Consider the following 26,150-nt stretch of genomic DNA (forward strand, 5'->3'; position numbering starts at 1 on the left):
GTTTTTTAAAGAGTGTAAAAGTGTTTGGCGCAGTTATCCCTGATCTGTAAAGAACAGTTTAGCTTGAATATAAAGATATCTGACAGAGACCAGTTGGCACGGTTGCTTCCTGAATTACCTGCTGCTTTCTCTGCTTCTGTTCGAGGGCTAATTTCACGCTCAACATGCATGTGTTTGATTTGGATGAAACTAAAATGTTGGCATACATGTTTTGGATACATGAGAGAATAGAATGTCTGGGATTATAACAAATGGAGAACAGGGGAGGGGGTAGGAAATACAGAGTGGGAGAGCGGACAGAGCTATCACATTTATATATAAAAATATCTAAAGGGGAGGTGCAGGGCCCTGGTTTACTGTCATATGCAAGCGGCGCTGCTACACAACATTATTTCCTTCTCTTAAAATGCGCTTTATCAGTCTCTTTGGTCTATGGGCTAAGCAATTTCCTTGTTATATTGCAAGTATTGGTCCGGTCTCCTTTGTTTAAGACAGAGTAGCACTCTCTGTACCACAAATCAGGGATGATGCCTTTGTTTTTTTCCCCCTAGCTGTAACTTTCAGTTCAAATCATGTTTTTATGCATTTTTTATTGTGAGTACACGTTGTTTTCAGCATTAATTACCCTTCCATATAAGGTGACTTTTGCTAAATTGGACAAGACAGTGGTGAAAGTGCCAAATTAAACGTCTTGTTTTGCTAAATCACATTTAGGAGAATCTCAATATTTTTGTCCTTGAGATAATTGCTTCCTTTTACCACAGGAAATAGAGTCCTAAATTTAGGCTACTCTTGTGTTTTATAAGCCTATTGTGACTACACATTGCGGAACGGGGAACTTTAACTGAACATGTTTGTGCATCAGCAGATGTGGAGCAGGTGGAATTTACTATTGTTCATCAAAGACAGTCATGTTTATGCATGTGTGATTAATACCATTATATTGTTCATACTGGCAGCACATATTTGCTAATTGATCCGTGCATACTTTACGCTTTCCAGACATAAACATCACGATTATGATTTGGAAGATTCTAGACAACCCAGGATTACATTTGCTTGCTATGTGTTTTTTTCACATGAATGTAGGCGTGAGCAAAGTTATTGTTATTATAGCTAGAAAAGTGTATGACACTCTGTACCTCCCTGAACAAAGAAGAGTGTTACGCCATTATGTGTCATCTACAGTTGAGTTTAAACTGCATGAAAGCCTGTCACTTTAAATATATGAATCACTCAAGCAACCTTAAGGTCACAGGACAGATCCTCCAATTCAAAGTGTAATGCTGCAGAGACATTACACACAGTAGCATCGGGGGATACTCACTGTCGGTGTTATTGATGTTTAATTCCTGCTTATCATGTATGTGGAGTACTTGCATTGATAATTGTAAATCCTAACATGTGTGGCCCTTAATTGCAGCCCTATACAGATCCATTAATTTAGCAAGTTTAATGTTGTCAAATATTTTTTTCACAATATCGTCTTGATAAAAGTAGTTGGCAATAGTTGCAATAACAGGTGCATGTGTATATAAAAACAGTATTGATATTAATTAGCAATTAATATCGCAAAGAATACTCCTTCATGGATTAGGAGGTGCACTGTCTTCTTCTCTTTCCCCTCTCAATGTGGATGCAAAGCTACACAAACAACCCCCCCCCCACCCCCACCCCACATTATTGCACTTGCTCTCTGTGCGCTCTCATTCTGTCTTTTGCTCATTTTTTTCCTTTGATGTTTAAAATTACAGTTGAAAGCAAGGTCAGTGTCTTTTATAACATTTCCATCAGGGATGTATTATTTTTGAAAATAAGAAAAACAAACAAAATAAAAGATCATTAGAAAGGAAATGAAGTTTTCTGGTTGGGTGGTGAATACTGCCAAACTGTGGATGAATAAATGCACCTGTATACAATAGCTGCTTATATTTAGCTTCACATGGAAAGTAATTTCACTGTTGGGTGTGTATGAAATCAAAATAGAATAAATAAGGAAATAAATACTTAAAGCCAGAGAGTACATATGAAAGTGAGTGTGCAGCTTTGTATTGTACAGAATGTGATGTTCAATATGTGTGTTTTCAGCCCACGCCTGTAGCTATCGATAATTCACAAAAGCCCAGCTATAGGAAAACACATGTGTGAAGAATGCAGTGAATCTCCATTGAATTCATCCATCCTGTAGTTGCAGAGGTGAAGTGCTTTTCAAGAAGATGACCTTTCCAACATTGTTCTTGAAGGTTGACCTATGACTAATATCACAATTCACTCTTTTCTTCTCCCCCCCCCTACATTCCTAACAGCTGGACATCAGGCACTTATATGGCTCTGAGAGCTTTTTTTCAGCTTCTCTCTTTTTCCCCTTCCCTCTCCATCTTTCTTCTCCCCTCACATCCTATTTATAAAGGTGACACGGTTATCAGAATGTGAGCAGTTGTTTCTTCCCCGATCCATTTTTATATGCTTGGGAGGATTAATTCTCCAGTCACATATCTTAACTAACCAATCAACTTTCCTATCCTTCCCCATGCCACTTTGGTTGTTTTTCAGGTGAAAAAAAAGCCAATTGGATTCTTTGTCACCTCAATCGAGTGCCCACGCCCCTCCCGCTCCATCTTCCCATATCTTGAAAACACATCTTCATTTTTGGCTCGGTCATTTGACTACAGCAATAACTCTGTATGACTTCATTTAAAATGCTGTTTGGCACGATTGTGAAAGTCTTGTCAGATAGTATTAGAGAGATGGGTTACTGTGTTTAGAGGGAGAGAGGGAGGGAGAGAGAGAGGGAGAGGGAGAGGGAGAGAGGGGAGAGGGAGAGAGGAGAGGGAGAGAGGAGAGGGAGAGAGAGATAATAACCTTGCTGGAGAAACAATCTGAAAGAGACAAACACTGATATATTGTTTCTTAGAAAACATGGTCGATATAGAGAAATGGGGCTGCTTTATTTCAATTCAGCACGGCAACTCAGATCAGATTTTGATAGCATATGAATTCCCACATGATGCCGCTCTCACAAATGTGTTTACAACTTGGGAACTCTTAAAGGCATTCAGTATGAATTTTCCATCTGTTTTTGTTAGTTTCACAGTCAGCTTGCCGTAACACAATAACCTTAATATATGTTTTTTTCTTTCATTAAATCAAGATAAGACTTTAAAGCAGATGTATCAAGGCCCAACAATCGAATGTGCCTCACTGCAAGGAAAAAGACTATGGTTGTAAGGAAAGGGGGTGGATTGATATATTTGAGTATCACAAAATTAAGTTTGTGATACTGAGCTGTTCTCAAAAAAACAATTGAGTTTCAGGCAGATAGTGGCTCAAAACTTGTGCTTAGTTGTCGGTTGCTAAGGGACTGTATAAATAAAAGGGACTTGTGGCTCGTTTAATGTGTTTATGCATATTGTTGCATTTTACAATGAACGTTTTCCAAAAATCAGATTTTCATAGTTTATATTACTCTCGGTCTAATTCTTGCCCATACACACCCAACGCTACAGTGCAGTCTCAATTGAACAGCCATTGAGTAACTTTTAATGGAGCAGTTGGCGTTTAAGTGCCCTGTTTATGTCCAAATTGACAACAGTTGTTGAGGGTTGGCAGAATCTGTCCATTTAAACACTAGCTTTTTGCATCTCATTGTGCTGTTGTTGACACTTGAAAGCAGGTAGTCTTTAGGCTGTAATTGCTTACCCCCCAAACTGTGCTTTTAATACCAGAATTATTTGGATGGATAAATAAATATAAATGCGATGTGCAGAGAGTGTACACTGTTATTTTAATCATGGCAATTGAGGTTTAATGCACTAGCTTGGTAGTGCAGGTCAAAGCCACAGACTCTGAGGCAATTGTGTTATTCAAACATTGACATTTAACAAATATTTTCACCTCTTAATTTCACAACTCAATTGAAACACACATACAATATAAAGTATACATGCACTGGAAACAGCCTCGGGCACCGAACTGAAAAAGGCAAGAGAGCCAGAAACAGCATGCTCTGGAGAGGAGTTGTTTGATGTGCTTTCATTTTTTAAGAAAGACTTCTAAATTATCTATTGTATCACAATTAGAATAACAAACAAACGACCCAAACACAATATCTATGTTCACACAACAAATGTATGGATTTGTAGAGGTAAAGGTCCAGTAAATACTATTGTAAATAAAGTCTGTGTTTATCGTTGGACCTCCTCCTGTGCAAGATATACAAGCATTAAACAAATAAATAAATGAAGCATGGTTAGTTTTGGGTTGGTTTAAGACAATGACAGGGACAAGGAGACAGAGAGTGGAAATAACTGAATGTTGTAAAAAGTATTTGACCTCTGAAACAAAAAAACAAACAAGCTGGAATATCTCTGAGTGGCCCTACAAAAAGGTGGTTAGAGCAAGGACGCTGGTCGCAGTGCTTCTTCTCAAGGTAGCCACATGCGACAATATAAATGGAAAAAATGACCCTGACGATCAGAAAGAGATATTGGTTCTAACTGTATAACTATTTAAATTAAACATTGGATGATATTCTGCTGGGAGTGATGGGGTTAAATTAAAAGAAACAACACAACCGTTAGTATTTCCTTTCCAGAGAAATGTAGACCTGATAAAAAACTGCTTATCAAAGTAAAAAACATTGGTCTTGAACATTTGCTCGCATTATGGATGCTCAGACATTGATCATATTCGAAAGACATTAATTGTTTTGAGAAACTAAATTTGACTCTGATCTTTGATCTGAAAAATGTCTATTAAACAAATGAAACAGGTATGTGGAAAAACAGTGAGAGCCCTCTACATTAGATATAAATATCAAGGATGATTGCACCCCTTTACTGCTATCCGTCGCTGCTAAAACCATTACCTTCCTTAATTTATCTGGTCTCTTTTCGCCAAACATTTGAAGTTTCCCCCTCACTCTCTCCACTATCAGGTTTGTGTTTTTTTCGGGGAGTGAATTTCAGTAGATTGTGTTTTGATTAGGGGTAACACGGCAGGATTAATTTAAACCCTGCCAGATAAAAAGACCTTGAAATTTGGACAAAAGTGTGAACATCCAAACATTAAACGCTTGTTTCATTTAGGCCTCTCAAATTTTTGTCCTTATATTAAGCTTGTTCAAAAAAGTTAAATGTTGGTCTAACTCTTGAATCAAGCCGATTGTGGCTACCCATTGCAAGAAGTAACGAATCTGTTTTGCATGAGCGGGTTTGAGGAGCAGTTGAAATTACTTATTTTGGACAGCTGTGTTAGCATGTTGTTAATACCACTGGCGTATAGAGCAATGGAACATAGGCTATTCTGCAAACGCTTTCATAAACTCCTTTTCTAAGATCTAACCACCCAGGTTCATTGCGTTTGTTTTTTGTCTCTGTTAAGCCAAGTATTGTTAATAGCAGTAAAAGTGTTCCCCGACCAAAAAAAGCGGGCCCTGGCTTGGTTTAATCTGAAATGTTTTTAAAATAAGATGATAAAAAACACTGGATTTTTCAAGTGAAATGTGAGAGAATTACCACTAGACAAACTTGAGGTTTTTATGTTGGCTATTTATTGGTCTAGTAAATTAAATCCAACTTTTGGGCCCTTTTAAGGAGAAAGGGATATTAATACATTTTAAATGTTGTAAATATTATTTTCCAATCGTCTTGAAAAGATTGGCAATATTCAAATCAGGGCAGGTAAATAAAAACTTTGATTTAAATTGAAAATACAAAGATCCACATGGATAAAAAAAATAGACAAAAAAACCCCACAACAAACACTGCTCTCTGTCCTTCATTCGGCTACATTTTTTTCCTTTGATGATATCAAAATTGCATTGACAAGCAAGGTCAGGTTTATAACATTCCATCAGGATATTTTATATTAAATAAAAAAACAACAAATTAAACCATTGATGAATTTTCGTGTGGTCAAATTACCACTCCAAAAACGTGATGAAGAAATCACCGTATACAAGGCTGCATATTGAGCTTCACTGATTTCCAGCGTTGGTGATAAAATCAAAATGAATAATGGCACTAAAGCTCAAGCACATAAGGGTGGAGTATTGTTACTTGATTTCATTTTTTTCAGCCTTGACGTCTGTAGCTATCGACAATTTTAGACATCATGGTAACCGGGTAAGTGCATGTCTCTTGTTCATATTGTATTCGGGTGATTTTTCACAAAGGGACCTTAAAAAGGGGTTTTAAAACCGGTAATATCCGCAATCACCCTGTTCCCGCCCCCGCACATTGATCCGTGACAAGGCCTTATGGTTAAATTTCAGTTCACCTTTTTTTTTTCCCTTCCCTTCCGCTTGTCTTCTCCCACACATATTCTAGAATACCGTTACAAAATGTCTTTGTATATTTTTAATTGGGAATTTAATATTAGCAAATTTCTAACTGCCCAAAATATGCCTTGCGCCCCATCCAGGTTTTTTATGGAAAAAAGCCTTGATTCTGTCAATCGGTAATCGATTTGCGCCACGCCCTAACCCTCACTTATTTTCTTACTACATCTTTTTTGCCGGCAAATTGACACACAATAACTCCGAGAGATTATTTAAGATGGCTGTTTAGCACATTTGTGAAAGTCTAGTCTAGCTATATATCAAAGACCAATGGATTCGTTTTAGAGTGGGGAAAGGGAGAGGAGAGGGGCAGACAGAGGGGTCAGGGCCAGAGGAGAGGGAGAGAGGAGCACGATAGGGTCAAGACCTTGCGGAGCGTAACAATCGCAAAACAACACTGAAAATGAAAAACATGGGATATAGTAAATAGGGGGCATTCAATTCAGTACGGCAGACAGAGCAGTTGAGAGGAGGTTAACCCACTAGCCGTCTCAAATGTTCAACTTTCTCTTAAAAGCATTAAGGTGAACTTTACATCGGTTTAGGGTAGATTCACTTTCCACTTGAACCAAAACCTTTGAGTATATGCTTCATAAATTGCGTAGATTTAAAGGACATGCAGGCCCACAAGAAGTCCCCATGCAAGAAAAAGACTATGGTGAAGGAAATGGGTATTGTCGCATTTAGTATCACAAAAAAGTAAAAAGCCCCATAACAATGCAAGAGTTTTTGCCAGATAGCCTAAATTGTGCAGTTGCTCGGTAAGCTAAGAATGTAATAAATTAAAAACTTTCCGTTGTCAGGACAACAACAATCGAAAACCAATTTTCATAGAAATGGCTAATATGTCAAAGACCAGCTGACGGCAAAACTTCAGACAGTTTCTGTATACCTTCAAATCGACGAGACGTAAGATGTTTACTTAAATTTAAACCAACGTTTGATCAGTTGTGCGATAAGAGACAGTGCACTCATGTGCGGGAATTGCGTTTTTTGGCAAACCACTCCCCCAGGGCGAATACCGATGGTGGAAAATAATATAAAGCACTGGCAGATATTTACACGGACACAATTTTGGCAAGAGGTTAATGCATAGCATGGATGGGTCCAAAGCCACGAGTGGCAGCAAGACATTAACTGTTTTCACGCATGTAAAGGTTCCAGAGGTAATTGGAACACACTCATAATATCATAGAAAAAGGCCTCTCCGCCTGACAAGAGAGCCAGAAGAGCTCAGAGGGTGTGTTTGATGTGTTTCAAAGAAGCTCTAACTTCTTTTAAAAAGAATAAGCATAAACACCCTTTTTTTCACCCATGTATGGATTTGGAAGTGAAATCCAGTAAATACTATTGTATCAATAAAGTCTTGTGTTTTCGTCGTGTGCTCCGCCTGTGTTTGAACTAAATATTAAGCATGGAGTTTTGGGTGGAAAGCAATGACAGGCTTCAAGCAACATAGACTGGAACTAACTGGTGTATCAAAGTTTTTTGCAAAAAAACTAAAACAAGTTGAATATCTCTGATGGCAAGGGAGGGGCAAACGCTGCCCATGCGCTCTAACGAGAACTCGACGCATTTGGAAAAAATGATGTCAAAGGTGGATCTAACGAGTAACAAAATTAACTTGGGGATGTATTCCTTCAGTGAGGAATTACATGAAACACGACATCACGAGTATTCCTTAAATGTGAGACCTATGAGAAAAAGTTTTGCTTCAATTACAAAGTACTTAATTTTGTTCGCAAAGTGGATGCTCGTGACAGCAAGTCGAGACCTAATCATTCAGTGACGATGCTTATCTAGGGTGAAAGTTACAAACCCTTCGAAAGGAGGAAACTGATGAGATGCCACAGCCACCCCTGCATGAGGCATATGTGTGACACACAAACCCCTTCTTAAATTCTGGGTGTTTGCCACGGGAATTTCCCCCCCTTGCTCTCTAAGGTATGGTTGTTTTCCGTTTTCAACCCACTATGACTGTGTGATAGGGGTTTTTTCAAAAACATCCGCGCTTAAAGAAAAGCCCTGGGCAAAGGTCACATCCAGAGAATTACAGGATGACTGCCTCCTGTCCAAAAAACCAATTATTCGCCAGAATAGACCAGGCTGTGGGCTTCACCCACGCCAGATATCAACACTGAGCAGGTAGGCCTAAATTCTCCCATGTTTTACTGTTACGACCCTGGCAAAGCAGGAAAAAAAGGTCCCCCCCTTTTATAAAACCTTCTCTAATCCCTGCTTTCTCATTATCTCTTTGCTTTGCTGTGAATCACTATAATGTCTCGACAGCAGGGGTGATTCTGTGAACAGGATGGTCACTGGTTGGTTTTTAAAAAGACCCTGACACCAGATTTGGGGCCCTGTTCTTGGTCTAATTTATTGGTTTAGTTATACCGGTTTGTTGGAAGAAATTGTACTCCGTTGTTGTTTTGATCCAACACTATAGACTGACTCTGGGCAGCAAATACCATTTTTAGAATTACAGTATCCCAATAAAAATTGCAAAAAAAACCTTATAAAAATCTTTATTCTATCTCTTTCAAAATAATCATTGATAGACAAATGTTAATTGATAAATCTACGTTTTATATTAATAAAATCTGCGTGGCCTCCTGCTTTTCTCGTGTGTGCCCATGCATTAGCAAAATGCAGTAACATCCAAATACACACGCCCCACGCGGCCAGGGGCACCATCAGGGCCGGCGACTGCTCAACCCCTCAGGTGAGAATTGTTACTTTCTTTCATTTTTGTCAGCCTTGACGTCTTGGTAATGGTTATGACAGATTTTTGAATCATGTACTGTAAGTCCATGTTTGTTGTTTATTCGTTTTTTTTTCCAAGCACCCCTTACAGTATGTACTCGCTCTTCGAAACATTAGCTGTGGTGGTTGCTGCTAAAGAGGCAAACAACTATTAGATTCTGATATGAACATGTAATGAAATTGGAACTGATACAAACAATATACTAACAGTGATATTAGACACAATTTGCCCCAAACATCTCACAACATTTTCCCACTGCCAAACAGTGGTTGCAGGATATCCAATAGCCATTAATGATTAACTTCAAAATGTGGCACGCTTAAGAACTGCATAGCTTGAAACAAACATCAAAATTGGTCAGTAGTGTTGTCTGTACAGTTAAAACAAAACAATGTGCATTTCCCTGAAGCAGAGGTGCGAAAATATAGACATATTGTCAAAAGGCACAGTTTAAATTCAGCACAAAAACACTCAGTGAGGGTCGTTCCGTGACTTTTCATCAGATTTGTTGGGCAATGCACAATTGACCGATGTTTCTATCTGTAAATATTATTTTGACCTTCCGATCTGATATTGAAACCTCGCAGAGTGTTTGCCACTTGACAGCAGATAGAATCGTACAAGAAAAAATAAGCAGACATTTCTCTAGTGCATTCAAGATAGTAGAGAGCTTTTCTGATTTTGCCAAAAGTTTTCTAAATATTGGAAACAGACTCCTTCCAAAGCATGCCTTTTGTATTAATTTATCTGCTGGTTTCTTATTTGTTACCATCTTTACAATACTGTAACTAACTTTGCATTAGCAAAGCTGTTTTTATCCAACCATGGGGTGAGTCGCTTACATTATAGGTCTTCATATGATAACCATGTTGCTGTTTGTACAGGCTATCAAAGTGTGTAGGCTGCATGTCGGTCGGTACATCTATCTGTATATGTGTGTTCAGATAAAAGTGATACTGTTGCTTTGGGATTTAATCCAATTTCAGAGGAAAGAATAAGCCTCCCACTGTAGTATGATGGATGGAGATGCTCATGTCAACAACGTCTCCATTTGATATCAGTTTTGCGCCGATTGAGAACCATTCTATTCGTATGTCTTTATGAATTACTGCATTGATTTGTCAACCCTCCAGACATCTTTCATCAAATCCGTTACCTGCACCTGGAAGCTGAATAACTCGGATGGGTGTATTTGCTTCTTTTGTCTGTTTGCATTAAGGAGAGTGTTCTTTTCAGCTTAATCCTGGGAGCCATATAGATCAGACTGGTTGCATTATGTGGTGAAAAGTAAAAGCTCACCATCATTGTCTTCCAGTGAAGCTGAAATCGAACACCCAAAGTTCAGATGCCTCACTTTAGGTAAAGCTCCTTTGCAGGGTTAAAACAGCTTTTGTTCCAAAAATATGGATTGAGGGTGGATAGAGAGGGAAGGAAAAAGCAATATCCAATATTAGATTGTTCAAGCTGCAATGGACTGGGCCTTAACAACTACAGATCAACTTATATACAATTTCCTCTATAAGGTAATTTTCTTTTCAATACTCCCTTCCCTATGTTTTGTTGAGGACGTAGTGGGCAGACTAGCATCGACATGTTTTTGTTATTTACAGAAACAGTGTGGCATAAGGAATATCCCGTCAGCATCCTGGCAGGATAGGATCCTGTAAATCTACAAAGGCACATAGACTGGGGGTCCCACACCATTTGCAAATTCTAGTACTGTTGTTTTTTGTTTTTGTTTTTCAAGTATCTTTCAACAAATAATCCATAAATCTAACCCAGTTTGGGTGTGTGTAAGGGACTGCTGAGAGAGATAATAATGTCTGGCAACCTCTGGTCTAACTCCTTCGCGGGCCTGGGCGGTAACGCTGCTTTGCTGAGCTAGGAAGTCTATTAAGAATCAGAATCAGAATCAGAATCCCAGAATACGTCCCACAGAGGGGAAATTTAAATTTGCTACACCAGCAACAAAGCCAAATACAACTTTACAAAAGAAAATATGCATTTAAAAAAAAAAAATCAAGATAAAAACACACAATTTACAAAATACACATCCTGAAGGAGATATAGCAGCCAGGTAATATTGCACAGTTATTGATAATGGCATATTTATGTTTATATATTGCACATAAATTGTTATTCCACAACTAGTGAAAATTGTATGTATGAGGGGTCTACTAGGGGCCATGGTTGTAAAGTCTGATGGCTGTAGGAAGGAAGGACCTGCAGTATCTCTCCGTGAGACACCGCGGGTGTAGCAGCCTGTCACTCAAGGAGCTGCACAGTGTGGACAGGGTGTCCTGGGGGGGGGGCACATTGTCCAGCAGGGAGGACAGCTTGGCTGCCATTCTCCTGTCTCCCACCACCTCCACAGTGTCCAGAGGACTCCCCAGGACAGAGCTGGCCTTCTTTATTAGTCTGTTCAGTCGCTGCCTGTCAGCAGCCATGATGCTACTGCCCCAGCAGGCCACACCATGAAGGATGGCTGATGCCACCATAGAGTCATAGAAGGTCTAAAGGAGTGCCCCCTGCACCCCAAAAGACCTCAGTCTCCTCAGTAGAAAGAGTCTGCTCTGTCCCTTCTTGTAGAGAGCAGCAGAGTTGTCTGACCAGTCCAGTAGTAGCTAAAGGATGGTCCATTTAAAAATGTCACTCTTTTATTCAGAGTGAAGGTATTTCTACAGTTTGATCAAACTGAAGTCTCATTAAAGGTTCAAACTAACAGTTTGGCTATTTCCAAAAATGTCATTGCTTATTAATTCTGGTTTCATTAACAGCAAATATCTCATCTTATCTCTTGCTTTGTTACATAATGAAGGCAGCTCTGCTGTTTTTTTTTTTTTTTTTTGCAAAAACGGTAAAGGACATCAACAGTTACAGTACAAAAAGTATTTCAAGGTCTACTCAAATTGTATAATGAAACTTTGCATTTCGCAGACCATGTACTGCAAAGATGATTAATTTTTCATTAGATTTGACAGTAGCTTCCTAAACTCTTTAGGAAAGATCTGACAACAAGTTAGAAAATGATTCTATTATGAGGCTCCTGGTCTGATTCAAAATCCCAGTCCGGCCCTAAAGACAACCCCACAGGTCACACAGGCGATACACGGTTTGTCGATTTAGCTTTAATAAAAATAAAGAATTAAAAGTAAAGAAAATGTCATCACCTTCATAGAAGGATAAACACTTTTGTAGGGGAGATAGCAGGTGGTTGGACTGTATATTAAACTGATAGGTTGCGCCGTTCAGTTTCCATCGAACACAATCAACGAGTGCCGGCCAGAGCACTACTTAAGACCCGAAGATGTTGAATGGGGGGGGGTTTGGTTGGAAAGGATGACGCCAGACGGGTGGATTAAACTTGACTTTCTTCTATTAAACTTCAGTATATACATAGGTACAGGTTTGTTCGCATGTTTGCGTGATTCTAAACAAAGGAAATAAAATACAGTAAATCAACTGCTGTCTGTGGCATTACTACTAAATTCACACCACACTGAGCACTATACTAATCACTTATACACATCTGAGGTAGTTAAACTAGCATTACATTGGCAGCATGTGAGCTAGGCAGGTTTGACACAATCTACCAAATAACTACAGGATAATACAAAATACACCAAAATATGCATCAATATTCACTTGACTCAACCAAAACTGCACTATTTGGTCACTTACGTTGGTCATTTATGCACACAAACACCAGGATTACTTTGGATGAAGCAAACTTTCTGAAGTCAGGTAACTGAATCATGGCATCTGAACTAACAATGATGGAGGAATACGTGATGTCACATCCTGAAACTACCATGTCAAAATAAGAGTCATAAGGCTGAACTCAGGAAGTGCATTAAATAAACAGGGAAAACCACTTGTAAACCTAAAAGTCCATAGCCTTTTCTACAACGTTATTGTTTGTAGTATAAAGACATGTTGACACTTTTCACATTTGGAAAACCCCATAGGAAAGGTTATTTATTCCAGTAGCAGCTATGAAAACCTGTCTCCGAGCTGCTGTTGTGGACATTCACTTTTAAGAAGAGCAAGACCAACCTTTTTAAATGGAATAAAATAGCGAATTGCTTGATAATAAAATGTGATATCTATTACACTGTTTATAGTCAGTTGCCTTAATTTAGAGTAGTAGAAGCAATTGAGTATTTGATTGACAGAAATAGAACATGAACTTTCTCAATAACCAATTCATTGTTTTCACCAAAATGTGCTTCCAGCTTCTTAAATGTGAATGTTTTCTGGATTTTCTAGTCTTTTATGGTAATACTGAATATTTAGGGGTTTTTTTTCATTTAAAGAAAGGCTCTCAGAGATGTTTAAAATGTTGTAAAACTAAAAAAGAAGTTGCTGCTAATTTGCTAAAGACAAAATCAATGGAAGTTTGTTTTAAAATAAACAGGCAAACCTTAAAACTTAACAAATAACCTGCTTATCAAACTGACAATAACAACCAAGAGAGTCTTCAAACTGTGAGAGTCAGATTTTGAACAAGTATTTTGAAATTGTTTGCCTGTAATTCATATTTTCCTAGGGGCTCACAAGTAAAAACTGAAGCAATCTTATACAATTTATATGTGACAAATATACCCCGATGCTTAAATTAAAGTTTTCAGCGATTTGTCTAGATCTGTATTCCATCCTAGGATTTGTTCATGAGATAGTTAATAGCAGGGTTTCTCTGGGTGTCCACATTGATTACAGCTGTCATCTGTTCCTACGGGGCCATCCAAGCCGAACCGGCTCCCTCTCAGCCCAGCGCAATCTTATTTCTCTGCTATTGTTGCTTCCATCCCTCGGTTATCATAACGCTAATTAGATTATAACTGACGTGTTGGGATTTTTAATGACAAAATGACATGTTGGATTGAAAGAGATACAGAAATAGCATAGCATTTGCAGTGCAGGGGATATGTGTATTATTTATAATAAGACTGCAGCAAAGATACTGTTTAGTGTCATTGAGACACGAGGTCGTCAGGTTATTGCTTCACATCACTGAGCTACATATGTAATTAAGGGATTCTGCTACTGAATTGAATTCATTGTCCCAAGGTCTCATAATAAATTGCCAGAGAAGGTCTGAGGCAGAGATGTTTGGAACTGCTGTGTCAATACTGCAGAGAACAATCAGATGAAATTGCCTAATACTAAGACTTGGTAAATATTACAACCCTTTGAGCATGATAAAAGATGACATTGAGCCAGGAGATACTTCATTATGAGTTACACTGTGGACTCCTGCAGGCAAAGCAAACAAGGTGCTCATTAAAGTGGTACATGCACCAGTTACCCCGAAGGGTATTATTTGTTGTTTGGCTTACATTGCCTCAGCAGATAACAAGCAAAGAGTAACAATTACCACAATCACAAACAGTCCGAATGAAACTGTGATTTTTTTTCATACACTCGCAAGCCAATTGACAAAACATGACAGCAACCATGAATTGAACATTATTTATTTTTTCCCATCTCAAAGTCCTGTTCACAAAATGCTATTGATTGTGTGTTAATACATATAAAGCACAAACAGGCCCATACAGTTTGGCAGCTGAGTGCAATTTCCCCCCTTCCTTGCAGCAAAGTGAAAATGTCGCCTTTGCGCCAAACAAAAAGTAAAAGCTTTGCTATGCTTTTTTGTGATCACGGCCCTCGATGTGAAAAATAAAAACCGGCAATATTTCGAATTGGAGCTTCTTTTTTTTTTGAACTGTCCTCTCCAAAAATAAACAACCAAAGCAGTTGTTTAAGCAGGTGCTGTTTGTTCACATGGAAGTGCCAAAGCCATCTAGTGGTGGTGGTAAATATTACACAGCAAATAAGGAAAAGAGGTAACATTATTATCAAACCAAAAAGTCTGTATAGTGGGGAAGTTAAGGTGGATGGATGGTTCACAAAATGTGTTCTCCCCCGTTTTTAACCAATGGTGTTTCCTTTTAAACAAAAATGCCTACTCAAACTTTTTATTTGAGCATGTCAATGAATCTCTTTGACTGTGAGACAAATAATTTCACCCCGCCAATAGGGGCATCACTTCAGAAAACACTAATATCTCTAATCCTTTTCAGTATGTTTTTTATGTGTGTTCGCGTTCTAGTCACTTTGCTCAGCAATACTGCTTGTCATAGGCGCCGATTCCGTGGGTGCTTGGGCCCGGAAGCACTCACAGAGAAGGCCGAGCACCCATGTCATGCCATGGTGGAAAAGCGGGATTTGTGGCATTCCCATAGCACCAATCAATAAGCATTATGGTTTTAATCTGGATTCCCCTTATCAGTGTAATTCATCAAGAGAATACATGTTGCTATTAACCTCACATTTTCACCGTATACATAGCATGTGTAAATATGTCTACTGATGTCTGCCCGATTCAATTACCAGTGAAAATGAGAACAAACAAAATCACCACATTCAGGTTTCATTAAATGGCTGCCTCATTAAAAAGTATCCTTTGACCACTCTTGAAAGTAGCAAGGGAGACTTTGAAGATGTGAGGCAGCTGAGACAGTTATTACAGATTGTGTTCGCAGAGGCAGTGGGAGACCTGTTTTACCTGGGTGAGAGAGTTGTAGCATGTTATCTGGTGTACTTTTAATCAAAACACTTTGTGCTCACTTTTTTTATGGCCACTGCTGTGTTAATATTGACTGTATAGTTCATATTGCTTGGATTTATGAGGCAAATTATCAATAGAGCATGCCGCATGCTGCATGACTACTACAGTGATTAATATTTTACAGGAGATGATGATGTTGTGTACACCCCCTGTGCAGTAAGACAATTTAAACAGAGAGGAGGGCAGAGGTGAGGGAATATTCAGCGGGATGGAGAGAAGAAAAAGATCAAATAGAACTGGAAAAAAAAGTACAGTTTGTGAGCGTGAAAGAAAATACATGTGCAGTACATGTGCACAAGGCATTGAATGACTGTGCGACATGCATGTGCAAACTGCATGCGTGTTGATGTTGATCTCTTTAGCTGGCTGATTCGCAGTTTGAGTCCACTTCTGTTTTTTTGGGGTGGAGCTTCTAGGTGTTGGGAGGTCGGGAAAATTGCAGAGCCCCATAGTGAATGATGAGGGGGGAAATAGAGCTGCTGGTCAAGCAAGGGATCCCTCACTGTCACACCACCAAAATAGCGTTCAGACAAGTATGAAAAATACATGGCTGCCTCCGGTTTTTTATGACACATTGAGAAGCCAAGCAAGGCTAAAAACAGGGGAGGAATTACCCTCAGGGAAAGAGAGGAAAAGAAAGAAGTTAAACGACAGTAGAGGCCGACAGGAGACGAAGAACAGAACAGTGTTTTAGTATGCTAATAGCCAGTTTCATTGGATGTTCAATCATTCTTATCATTAGTTTTTGAAACTCCAGCAGTTAATTAATGTTCAATTATGCATTCAAGATCCTTTCTCCTCTCTGGTGTAATAGGCTTTGGCAGTTCTTTAGCATTGCAGTGAGGACAATAGTAGCGAACCCGAGATCCACTCAAGCAAAGAGGCAGGCACATCTGGACATCTGAGCAGCCTACTATAAAATTAGTAAGAATCTAATATTTTAAATTTCAGTCCTTGTATTTATGACGCCATACACTGGTGGCTGAATGGAGGTACGCCTGCAAATAGTTTCTTGTATCCAAAATTTCAATTTTCTCAACACTTATTACCTATAAGAGCAGGAGTCATGTTTACTGTCACAGTGCCCTTAAGCAATATAGTAAACCCTGAAGGTGTTCTGAATAATAGCTTCAGCCAACTGTAAATGGTATGCTATGAATCCATCACAACGGCTTCATTGTAACAAAGACATCTGTCCAAATGAATTGATTTGGACCGCAGCCGACACTCTTATGCTATATGATCCGGCTGAATATTGAAGTCATAACCCTTTTATCACTGTGCTTGGCAGGGCAGCCATCAAGAGGTTTGATGCCGAGTGCCCTTGACATAATTCTTCGACTCTGTGACGTCCCTTGCTCCAAGTCCGAGCTCGAGAAAGTCTCCCCAGGACTGTCTGGAAAACTCTCTCACTGTTCCTCTCTGCCACTCTTTGTCTATCCATCTTCAGCTGTCACTTTCCTTCTTCCTCTCCCTCATTTTCACTCTCATTGTCTCCTCCTCTTTCCATCATCCTCCCATCCTTTCCTTCGGCAGAGTATGACAGTCACTTCAATTGTCCTTCTGCACCTCATCTCACTGTCTGGGGAGACGCAGGCATAGCTAGAAAGCTCAATACGCACACACGCATATATTTCTGACCCCCAGGAGGTAGTGGAGCCTGCAAGAGTGCAGATACATAGGTACTTCAGTAGTGTAACTCAAGTGCAGTAACAATGTGTGAGAAGATTAGGCCGGAGCTATCACACACATGTACACACACACACATACACAAATCATTGTGAGCCAAGCTTGTCTCTTACAGCGAGTAGCTGACAAGCCTGCTGATTATGTGAGTGGAGTGTAAGGTGGTGACAGGGCCTTGTCAGAGCAGCACGGGTCAACCTCCATGTCAGCAGTGTGTGCATGTGTGTGTGGGTGTGTATTCACAACCACTTGATTACCAGCACATTGGGAAGCAGGAGAAGACAGCTGCTCATCCGTCTCTCAGCAGGTCTCAGATCTGCTGACTGTCACTGTTCCCTTGTTTGTTTGCAATCAGCATCATCAGCAGCTGCTCTGAAATCAGTCCACTGTCACACCGTGCACAGAACATCATGAGCACAGCTTGCCCTGTGTCTGCCCAGACTCATTAGGTGCAGCCACCGCTGGGCTGGCTGAATGCTGGAGCTCACACTGGTTTAAAGTCAGAACTGCACAGAAACTCAGCACTTTTTTTTCCAGTCTGTAAGCACTTTTTCTGGGCCCCGAGTCACAGCCCTTCAGGGAGGCAGTAGCCTCAAGGAGAAGTCAATTCTTGATTTGAAGGTTTATATATTGAAGTGATTTAATAATGTGTTCATACTGAGCAACCCCAGTGTACTGACAGGTGACAGAGAATAAATGACTAAATACATTTAACAAAAGCTTAAAAAACATATTGTAAAAATACTATGGTCTCACCAGCTTAACCTAAGAGAGCAGCATGGGATTGATGTGTTAGACAGCAAATACAGTAGATGGCATCTTCCAGCAGTGTTGTACAATCTACACAAAGAATGCATATCTTAAGCTGTTCTGAAAGCTCCTGATTAAAATGCTTTGACAGATCTAATTAGAATAATATTTAAACCACATGATTGCTAATTGCTATGACATTTGGCTTTCTACGCTGTTTCATTTTAAACATGTGTGGGAGCTTTAACCGATGCAGTTTAACAAGAGGTTCTTGTTAAGGGTAATGTCTCATCCGTCAGTTAGAGTGCCGAAAAATGGAGATATCTTTTTACAAGTAGTAAGCGATGTAGAGGTGATTATGCAGGTGATACGTTCAGCAACTAAATTAAAGTCATCATTCTCATGGTCGTGTGAATTGATGACTGCACATGATGAGCGTCGAGCCTTGGCCCTACTGGCATCACATTTCTTTAATCATTTTCACACACACACAAACACACACACACATACACATACCCACATATAGACGTGCTAAGATGTTCTATCGGTATGCACGTCTGAAAATATTTATCCCGAATGCTTAATTTCAAGGCCTACTTGCAGAGATGCAAAGTAGTTATTTGTTTATCCCATGAGTATTGCATGCTATTAGTTTGTCTTTGCATGCACACATATGTTGGTGTGTGAGAAAAACAGGGATTGAAAGGTAAACAGGGATAGTCTATGACTGACCTTGCTGTCATTGCTTAACACAAAGTCTCTTCTCCCATGGCAAACACAAGCCCATTGAATCAATCCAGACAGTAATGAGGATTCTTTCCACAACAGTAGGCTGGATCAGTTTATCAGGCAAGTGCAAAAACAAGCAGACAACCAAACTACCCTTCATGGGAATTCAATCATTAAACCCCATTCTGTTTTTATCGACAATTAATCTTCTTTGAAGGCCTAAGACACAGATTGGACAAACAACGATATACAGCGCCATACAATGACTGCCCACACTGGGAGAAACCACACAGAACTGCCTCAAAAAACAACAAAGGCATGTGTGGAGTCGAACAAGAAAAAGTACAGAGTGGGAAAATGAGATAGAGAGAGGACTGACAGCATTGAGAAAAACAGACGGCTGCACCGCTCTATTGTGCGTATCATTTCTTCGGCTCAAGAAGCGACAAATAAACAGCCGTCTTGTTTTTGGCTCCAACACCTGTGTTATTTCTGCACCACCAGTAGCAGTAGCGGCAAATGACTTGTGAATAGAAGTGGAAGTTTTCCTTTTGTCCTCAGACTGTGGGATTTCTTTTCAGATAAACAGAATTGCTGCCAAGTGTAATAAGACTATAGAGTGGAGCCAATAAAAGAGCACATTAACATGAGAAGTCTCACAAGGATACTGTTGTTGCTTTCATAACACAGTATTTATGACATTTCAGGTTGTAAAGGATTTAATGTTTATTGTTGTAAAATAAATATGTCATTTAAAATAAATTCCTGACACATTGTAATAACATGCATTTTAACTTTGAGTCGTATTCCTTTAAAGAGGTCCTGTTATTCATTTTGGGGTTTTCCCTTTCCCGTAGTGTATAATATAGGTTATTGTGGATGTTAATGGTCTGCATCCCAATGTTCACTCCAGGCGGAGTTTCCCTCCCATTAACTCCCCCCCTGCCTGAAAAGCCTCAACTGGAGCCCTTTGTTTACTTCCCTAACATAGCAACATCACTACGTAACTTGTGCTCCAACACATAGTACATGATAGGCTATACATCTCTAAGCGGTTGACCAATCATAACAGAGCCTTCCAGCTAACCAATCAGAGCAGACTGGGCTCTGGTTTCAGACAGAGGGAGAAAAGAGATGCTGCAGCACAGGCAGTATGAGAAAGATAAAGACCTTTTTGAACATTAAAGCATGAAATATTAGTGAAGGCACAAAAGACAAATATGAACTTGAAAATTGGCGTAATAGGTCCTCTTTAAAGGGGACATGTTATGCTCATTTTCAGGTCCATACTTTTTTCATACTTTCTTTCTGAAAAAGCCCAGTCTGTTCTAATTGGCTTGGTAGTTTTCAAGACTTTAGTTGAGATTCCCGAGGCAGTGTAATACATGTGCCAGACTGTAAGAATGGGAGCCAAATTGGAATTGCTTCTTGTATTCTGATTTGCAAAAGTATCTCCCGAAGCATTGGAAAAGTAAGATTTTCATTATATATTACCTTTAACATAGCTACTGTAAATTGAGCCCTGTAGATATGTTTGGGTGTGGGAACATACAGTCAATAGATTCATGAGTGAGCATAGAATATGAACTGAGTTTCTAAGCTCAGCCATCTTTCCATTCTCTTCATATCTCTCCCGGGAGGAATTTGTTGATGAGGGTAGTTACTCTGTGATTACGTGTTGACCCATCATTTAAATCTCACCAACTCCTGACAGGTAGATTAAGCCAGGACCAAGTGTCAAAACAGGTACATACAGGCACACACACACACACACACACACACACACACACACACACACACACACATGGATACACACAGAGTCAAAGGTGATGGGTGTGCTGGGTGTGTCCACATTTACAGACACCGGTGCACATACTGTCACACTCCTACAGACAAAAGAAAATAAATGTTGCAGGGTCTTTTATGCTACTCGACTCTGAAGTTTCTCAAATCAACTGCTTAACATAAATTAACATTTGCAAAATAAATGTAATGTTTTGCACTGTGAAAAAAAGTGATGCTGATGAATGATGCATGAGGATATGCAAATGAGCGCCATTCAGTTGGCAGCTGAAGTTGCTGGTTTTAGATTCACATCCCTCAGCACCTCCCTCTCTCTCTCTCGAATGCTTTTTCTCTAGGGGTTGGGGGCGTTTGTGCATGCTTGGACCCAAACAATGTTGGTCAGTGCTTCCATCCCATTTGTGTCCCTCACTCCTACAGAGTATTTTTAATTGACATGGAAAACTTGTTGTTCACATAATCGTAAAATTGCCAGTGCAATGCAAATCAGTATCCAGAAGGCATTTGTAGAAGTGTACTTCTTCCAGGCCCCTCAACTTTTCCCAACTTGCTTACAAAAGCTTGCTCATGCATATCCCAAAGGCCGCAGGGCTTTCAACAGTATCATCTGTTGGAAAACAGTGCAATTATATGCACGTCTATTCATCATGGAAAGTGCCAGGCTGCTTGGCAATTAGTGAATGGCACTTTGGTGCTGGGTCCAAGAAGGGGAGAAAGGTGCGTTGAAAGGGAATTTTTGTATATGTTTAATTTTTACTTGACATACTGCCAATGCTCATGTGCCATTCACTATATTTCTTTTATAGACTTTTTGATCTTGTTTTGCAACTAATTTTACAACCTTTCAAATGCTAATAGAAACAGAGACAAGCTGGCTGGAATGCTCCATTTAGCTAAAAGCAACTTCATTATTCGCAAATGTTTTCCTGTAAGCCATACTTATTAAATGGTTGCAAATTACAGTTTCCTTTTGCATCATAGGGATTTTTCCATTTATTTTTCCATTGACAGCATTTCAATAACACACATTTGTGGTATAACGTTCATAACAGATCCCTTCAACAATGTATTCTTTATAAACAAAAATCCCCCATCATCACAGCAAAGGTTATTTCATTTCTGCTTTTGTGTAGTCTTGGTAAACATTTTTCATTCTAAACATGAGATATTCAGCCGCTAAAATGGGATACCTCTTGAAAAAAAATATCAAAAGCACAAAATTGGAACAAATTATGACACTTCATTTCATAATGATAGCTGCATCCCAGTGGTGGCACACAGTGAAGTAGTCCTACTCAGAGAGCAGAGCTTACATCCAGTGGGGTGCCTTGTCTAATAAAACCCCACAGAGTTCCAGAACAATTCTGCTGCCACAAATTTCTTTCTATTCCAGTAAATGTTTTTCTTTTAGAGTAGAAAATACACGTTTTGCCAACACTTCCCTCTGTGTACCTCATTGGGAAACCCATTGTCGCTCCTGACACTTGCCCCTCTCCCAAAACTCCAAGTGTAGAAGGAGAAACAAAAAATGCTTGCAACATATAATCAAAAAAGGGTGAAACAAACATACTGCTGGTCGGCAGGGACTTGAACTCTGACCTGCATCTACAGATGTACAGATAAAAGAGGGTGTGTATTCGTGCTTGGATTTCTGTGAAAATGAAGTGGATGAACCTTTAATTTGTTTAAGATTGGTTAACAACAAACAGGTTTCCATGGTTAATGTTAACCACGAATCCTGAGAAAGCTTGATATGACAAATGATATCTGCTCAACATCTTTAACTTAGACATGAAATATTGTTAAAGAAACCTCACTCACTCTTTGTCCTTTCCTTTCTTAATCTACTATTTTTCCTTTCCGTAACCCACTCTCCCTCTCTTTCCAAATTGTCATAATGTGATATAGTGAGCTGTAATGTCATGATTCATGGAGCTTCTCTAACACATTTTGAATTTGTCACCCTGCTTTCAGTGCTCCCTGAAAACCTTTAAAGAAATGTGTCTTCATCCTGCTCATTCATGCGCGCGTCATACTCACCATAAAGACATTGTGTCTCCTCACACATAACAACGTGAACACTCTAATAAATTCCCTCTAGACAAGATTAACCAATCTATGGTCATTACGCTACGTTTAACAGATAACGCGAAGCACACACTTCATGTGCAGAAAGTTGTATTCTCCTGTGGGCACAGACAAAAGAGCATGAAATATAATTAATTGTTTCTTTAGACAATACATTATACTCCATTCATCCTCCATGATTGAGCTGCTCTCTAAACACACCAGGTGAGATTACTGACCGTTAATTGCTTTGCTTTATAAAATAGTTGGAGCTTCCTCTCATCTCTCATTTGAATTCTCATCTCTTCTCTATTCTTTGATCTTTACAGTCACCTGATTTTCTCTCTATGTATCCAGCGAAAAAAAACAGGGAAGAAGAGATTGAGCTTCAGTAGAATTTCCATGGCAACAGATTTTCAATCATACCTCCAATCACTTTACTCTGGCAGTTCGTCCAGGGAGCGCTGGATATGATCTGCTTCAGACTTTGATCATGATCCCACTGATCTTCCAATCAATGTGAAATAATATTGTATGAGCTGACCTCCATCTCCATCATGCACTTGATTTGGATCATTAAGTATTTCTCTTTCTTTTTGAAACCCCGGAGTCATGTCTGTGGATAGTTTGCGTTTGAGCTTCAGGCCTGTATGAAAGCCATGATGTTTTGTTTGGTACCTGCCACTTGTATGAGCTTTATGGGTTGGAACAGCACAGCTTTTACTCGTTTGGTGTTCATAACAGCAGAACTCACCTTCAATATCAGAGTTTCTAAAGTTTTTTTTTTAAAGCTTGTAGCCCGTCTCTCATAACATGAGCATGAATTTGCCCATAATTGAGACTACTGATATTTAATGTGTCTAATGCTGCATTTTCCCAATTCAGCCCAGAGATCTCCTCTATGCAATTTGCTTTCACTGCCAGGGTTCCATAATTTTTTTAATTAAGGGAAAAAACAGTTTATTTTATTGTAAGTTTAATAACTTACAATTATTTGCTTTGTCCTAGGGGACTCCCTCCCACATTCAGGGCAGATAGATGTATCTCTCAGAGAAATATCATGAGATCTGCTCTGTTGTATGATTGCATATAATGTAATTGAATGTTCAATAGTTGTATTTCCCATCAGGTCAAAATGTAAATAGAATAGATGTTTGATTGAAACAAACAAACTGCTTCATTGTATTGTTTACCATTGTGTGGCTTCATCATATGCAGCATTAATTATATTAATGTCACACATCTACCCAATAGATGATTTGTCATATTATAATTAATTATATCTCTGGGTCTTCACACCATGGCTTTCATTTGTGCAATAAATATGGCAGCAAGTAGAAAAAAAAATTAATATATATTGAATAATCGTTGCAGGTATTTCCTAATGAGACACCAAGACGTTGTGTTCTTTACGTGGCTAATAAGCTGGATTGTTCATTAAACAGTTAGTTTGATATTCTCTGTGATTTTTTTCCATTCAGTTCAGATGATTTGTCTGACATTTGCAGATACCTCTGCTAATTGAAACTCTCAGACAAACAACTATTGAAAGTCAGCTTACGAAGTTGTTGAATATTAAATGTGCCCTCAGTTTTAGTCTCAGTCCCAGTGTGACCTGACTGTGAGTTTGAATTAATTTGTGGAATATGAGTATGGAAGGACGCTGTAGTTCAGATTGCTTCCTTTTTTCTTATATTGGCCCTTAATTAAAAGGAAGACTCAGTGGGCTTAAAAGCTTCAGAAAATTTCAAACTGAATGCTTGTTTGAGGGTCGAACAGCATCTAATGGTGGCCATGCCAAGCTCACAAGGGCTACAAATATAAAAGCATAACTTCTTATTTGTCATTTCCTCAATACAATTAAAATTAATGATCAGTTTCAATAACAAAAGTAGTAATATTAAACATACATCAGTCAAAATATAAAACATCCGATATGTGAAGATAGATGAGAACATGCTTCCCGTATACATCTTAACAAACAGCACAATAAAACATGTATACTGCTTAGTGATTAGAATCAAAGGAAATGTTGCCGTGCGCAGCTATTCGCAAGTAATAGATTATGTTGGTTAAGAGTCTGTGGGATATATATAAGGACATTTTGTCTAACATTACCTTTGCCTTTATCCCACTTCCTCTCATTTTTACTAACGGTTTTCCTCTTTCTTTTGTCTCTCTCAAACCTTTCTTCTCTTCTCTTTCCAACCCTCTGCAGCAGAGCCATTGGACGGAGAGGAATACCTGGACATTATAGGTATCATGCGAAACCAAGCGGGTCGTTATGAATGCAAGGCCAGCAATGACGTTGCCACACCTGATGTCAAATACGTCAATGTGGTTGTCAGCTGTAAGTAACCACACACTGCATCGATTTCTGTATTCAATACTGAACATTTATTATTATGCTCACCACGTTTCATGTCTGACATTTCTTGAGATGATAAACTTAACAGATAAAACCATATTGAAGTCAAGACTGGAATTATTAAATGAAAAAATGGGGAATACAGTGTTGCAGAGAGGTGATGGCTCTATCTTGAAAGTTTTGGAGCACACTTCACTCTTCTCGAGATGAACTTAGGTGGGAGGGGAAAGATCTCTAGCTTTGATTGCAACTGCTGTTATCACGGTGATTCTCACATACCATCATCATTTAAGAGACACTTAGCATTTCAATACAAGATCACCTAATTACATCTTGTCAGGGGTCCATGTTAGATCTGACGAGTGTAATGCATGTGTGGGATTGATGAATACCTTATGAGATATTACAAACCAACACTCCCAAGAGGAGCTATAGAATTCTCTTTGATCCGAACAAATCACTTGCGCCTTGTTTCTCAATTTCTTCTTTTGCGAAGTCTAAGCGCCTGAAAAAATAATGATGATGATGATGTATATATGAAACCATTTCTTAGTATTTCATCCTAAATGTAAAACAGACATTAATCAGACTTATTTCTGGTTGTTTTTCTAGTTTCATATCAATTACTAACTCTATAGTCTAGAAATGGAACCTTACATTATAAAATGTGTAACTTCTACAACTACATAAAGAAAATGATTTGTTCTAGAATCGTAATATTATTCAATTGTGACTTAACATTCTAGAAGTGTAACTCCAATTTATAGAATTGTAACTCGATGTTATAAATGGTACCTCAACATTCTAGAAATGGAACTTAATCTTCTAGAATGGATACTTTTTAAGTTAGAACTCTAAAACTCTCAGAATTTTAACGTTGTATGGTTATAATCCTAACATTCTAGAATTTTAAAACGTAACAATAATGTTAAAGTCTAAAATGTTAACATTCTAAAATGGTAACACTGTGGAATTGTAAATTAAAATTCAAGAATTGTAATTGAACACTCCA

General features: G+C 38.9%; 1 protein-coding gene across 1 annotated transcript in view; it reads left to right on the top strand.

Annotated features, from left to right (window-relative positions):
* lsamp (limbic system associated membrane protein) overlaps positions 1 to 26,150 on the top strand; it is a 166,407-nt gene that overhangs the window by 126,323 nt on the left and 13,934 nt on the right. The window contains exons 4-5 of the mRNA XM_063907389.1: positions 9,026 to 9,062; positions 24,989 to 25,120. Coding sequence (XP_063763459.1) covers positions 9,026 to 9,062; positions 24,989 to 25,120 — 169 coding nt within the window. The remainder of the gene's footprint in view (positions 1 to 9,025; positions 9,063 to 24,988; positions 25,121 to 26,150) is intronic.

This window comes from Eleginops maclovinus, chromosome 18 (genome assembly GCF_036324505.1).
Source record: "Eleginops maclovinus isolate JMC-PN-2008 ecotype Puerto Natales chromosome 18, JC_Emac_rtc_rv5, whole genome shotgun sequence".
In the NCBI taxonomy this organism is placed as follows: domain Eukaryota; kingdom Metazoa; phylum Chordata; class Actinopteri; order Perciformes; family Eleginopidae; genus Eleginops; species Eleginops maclovinus.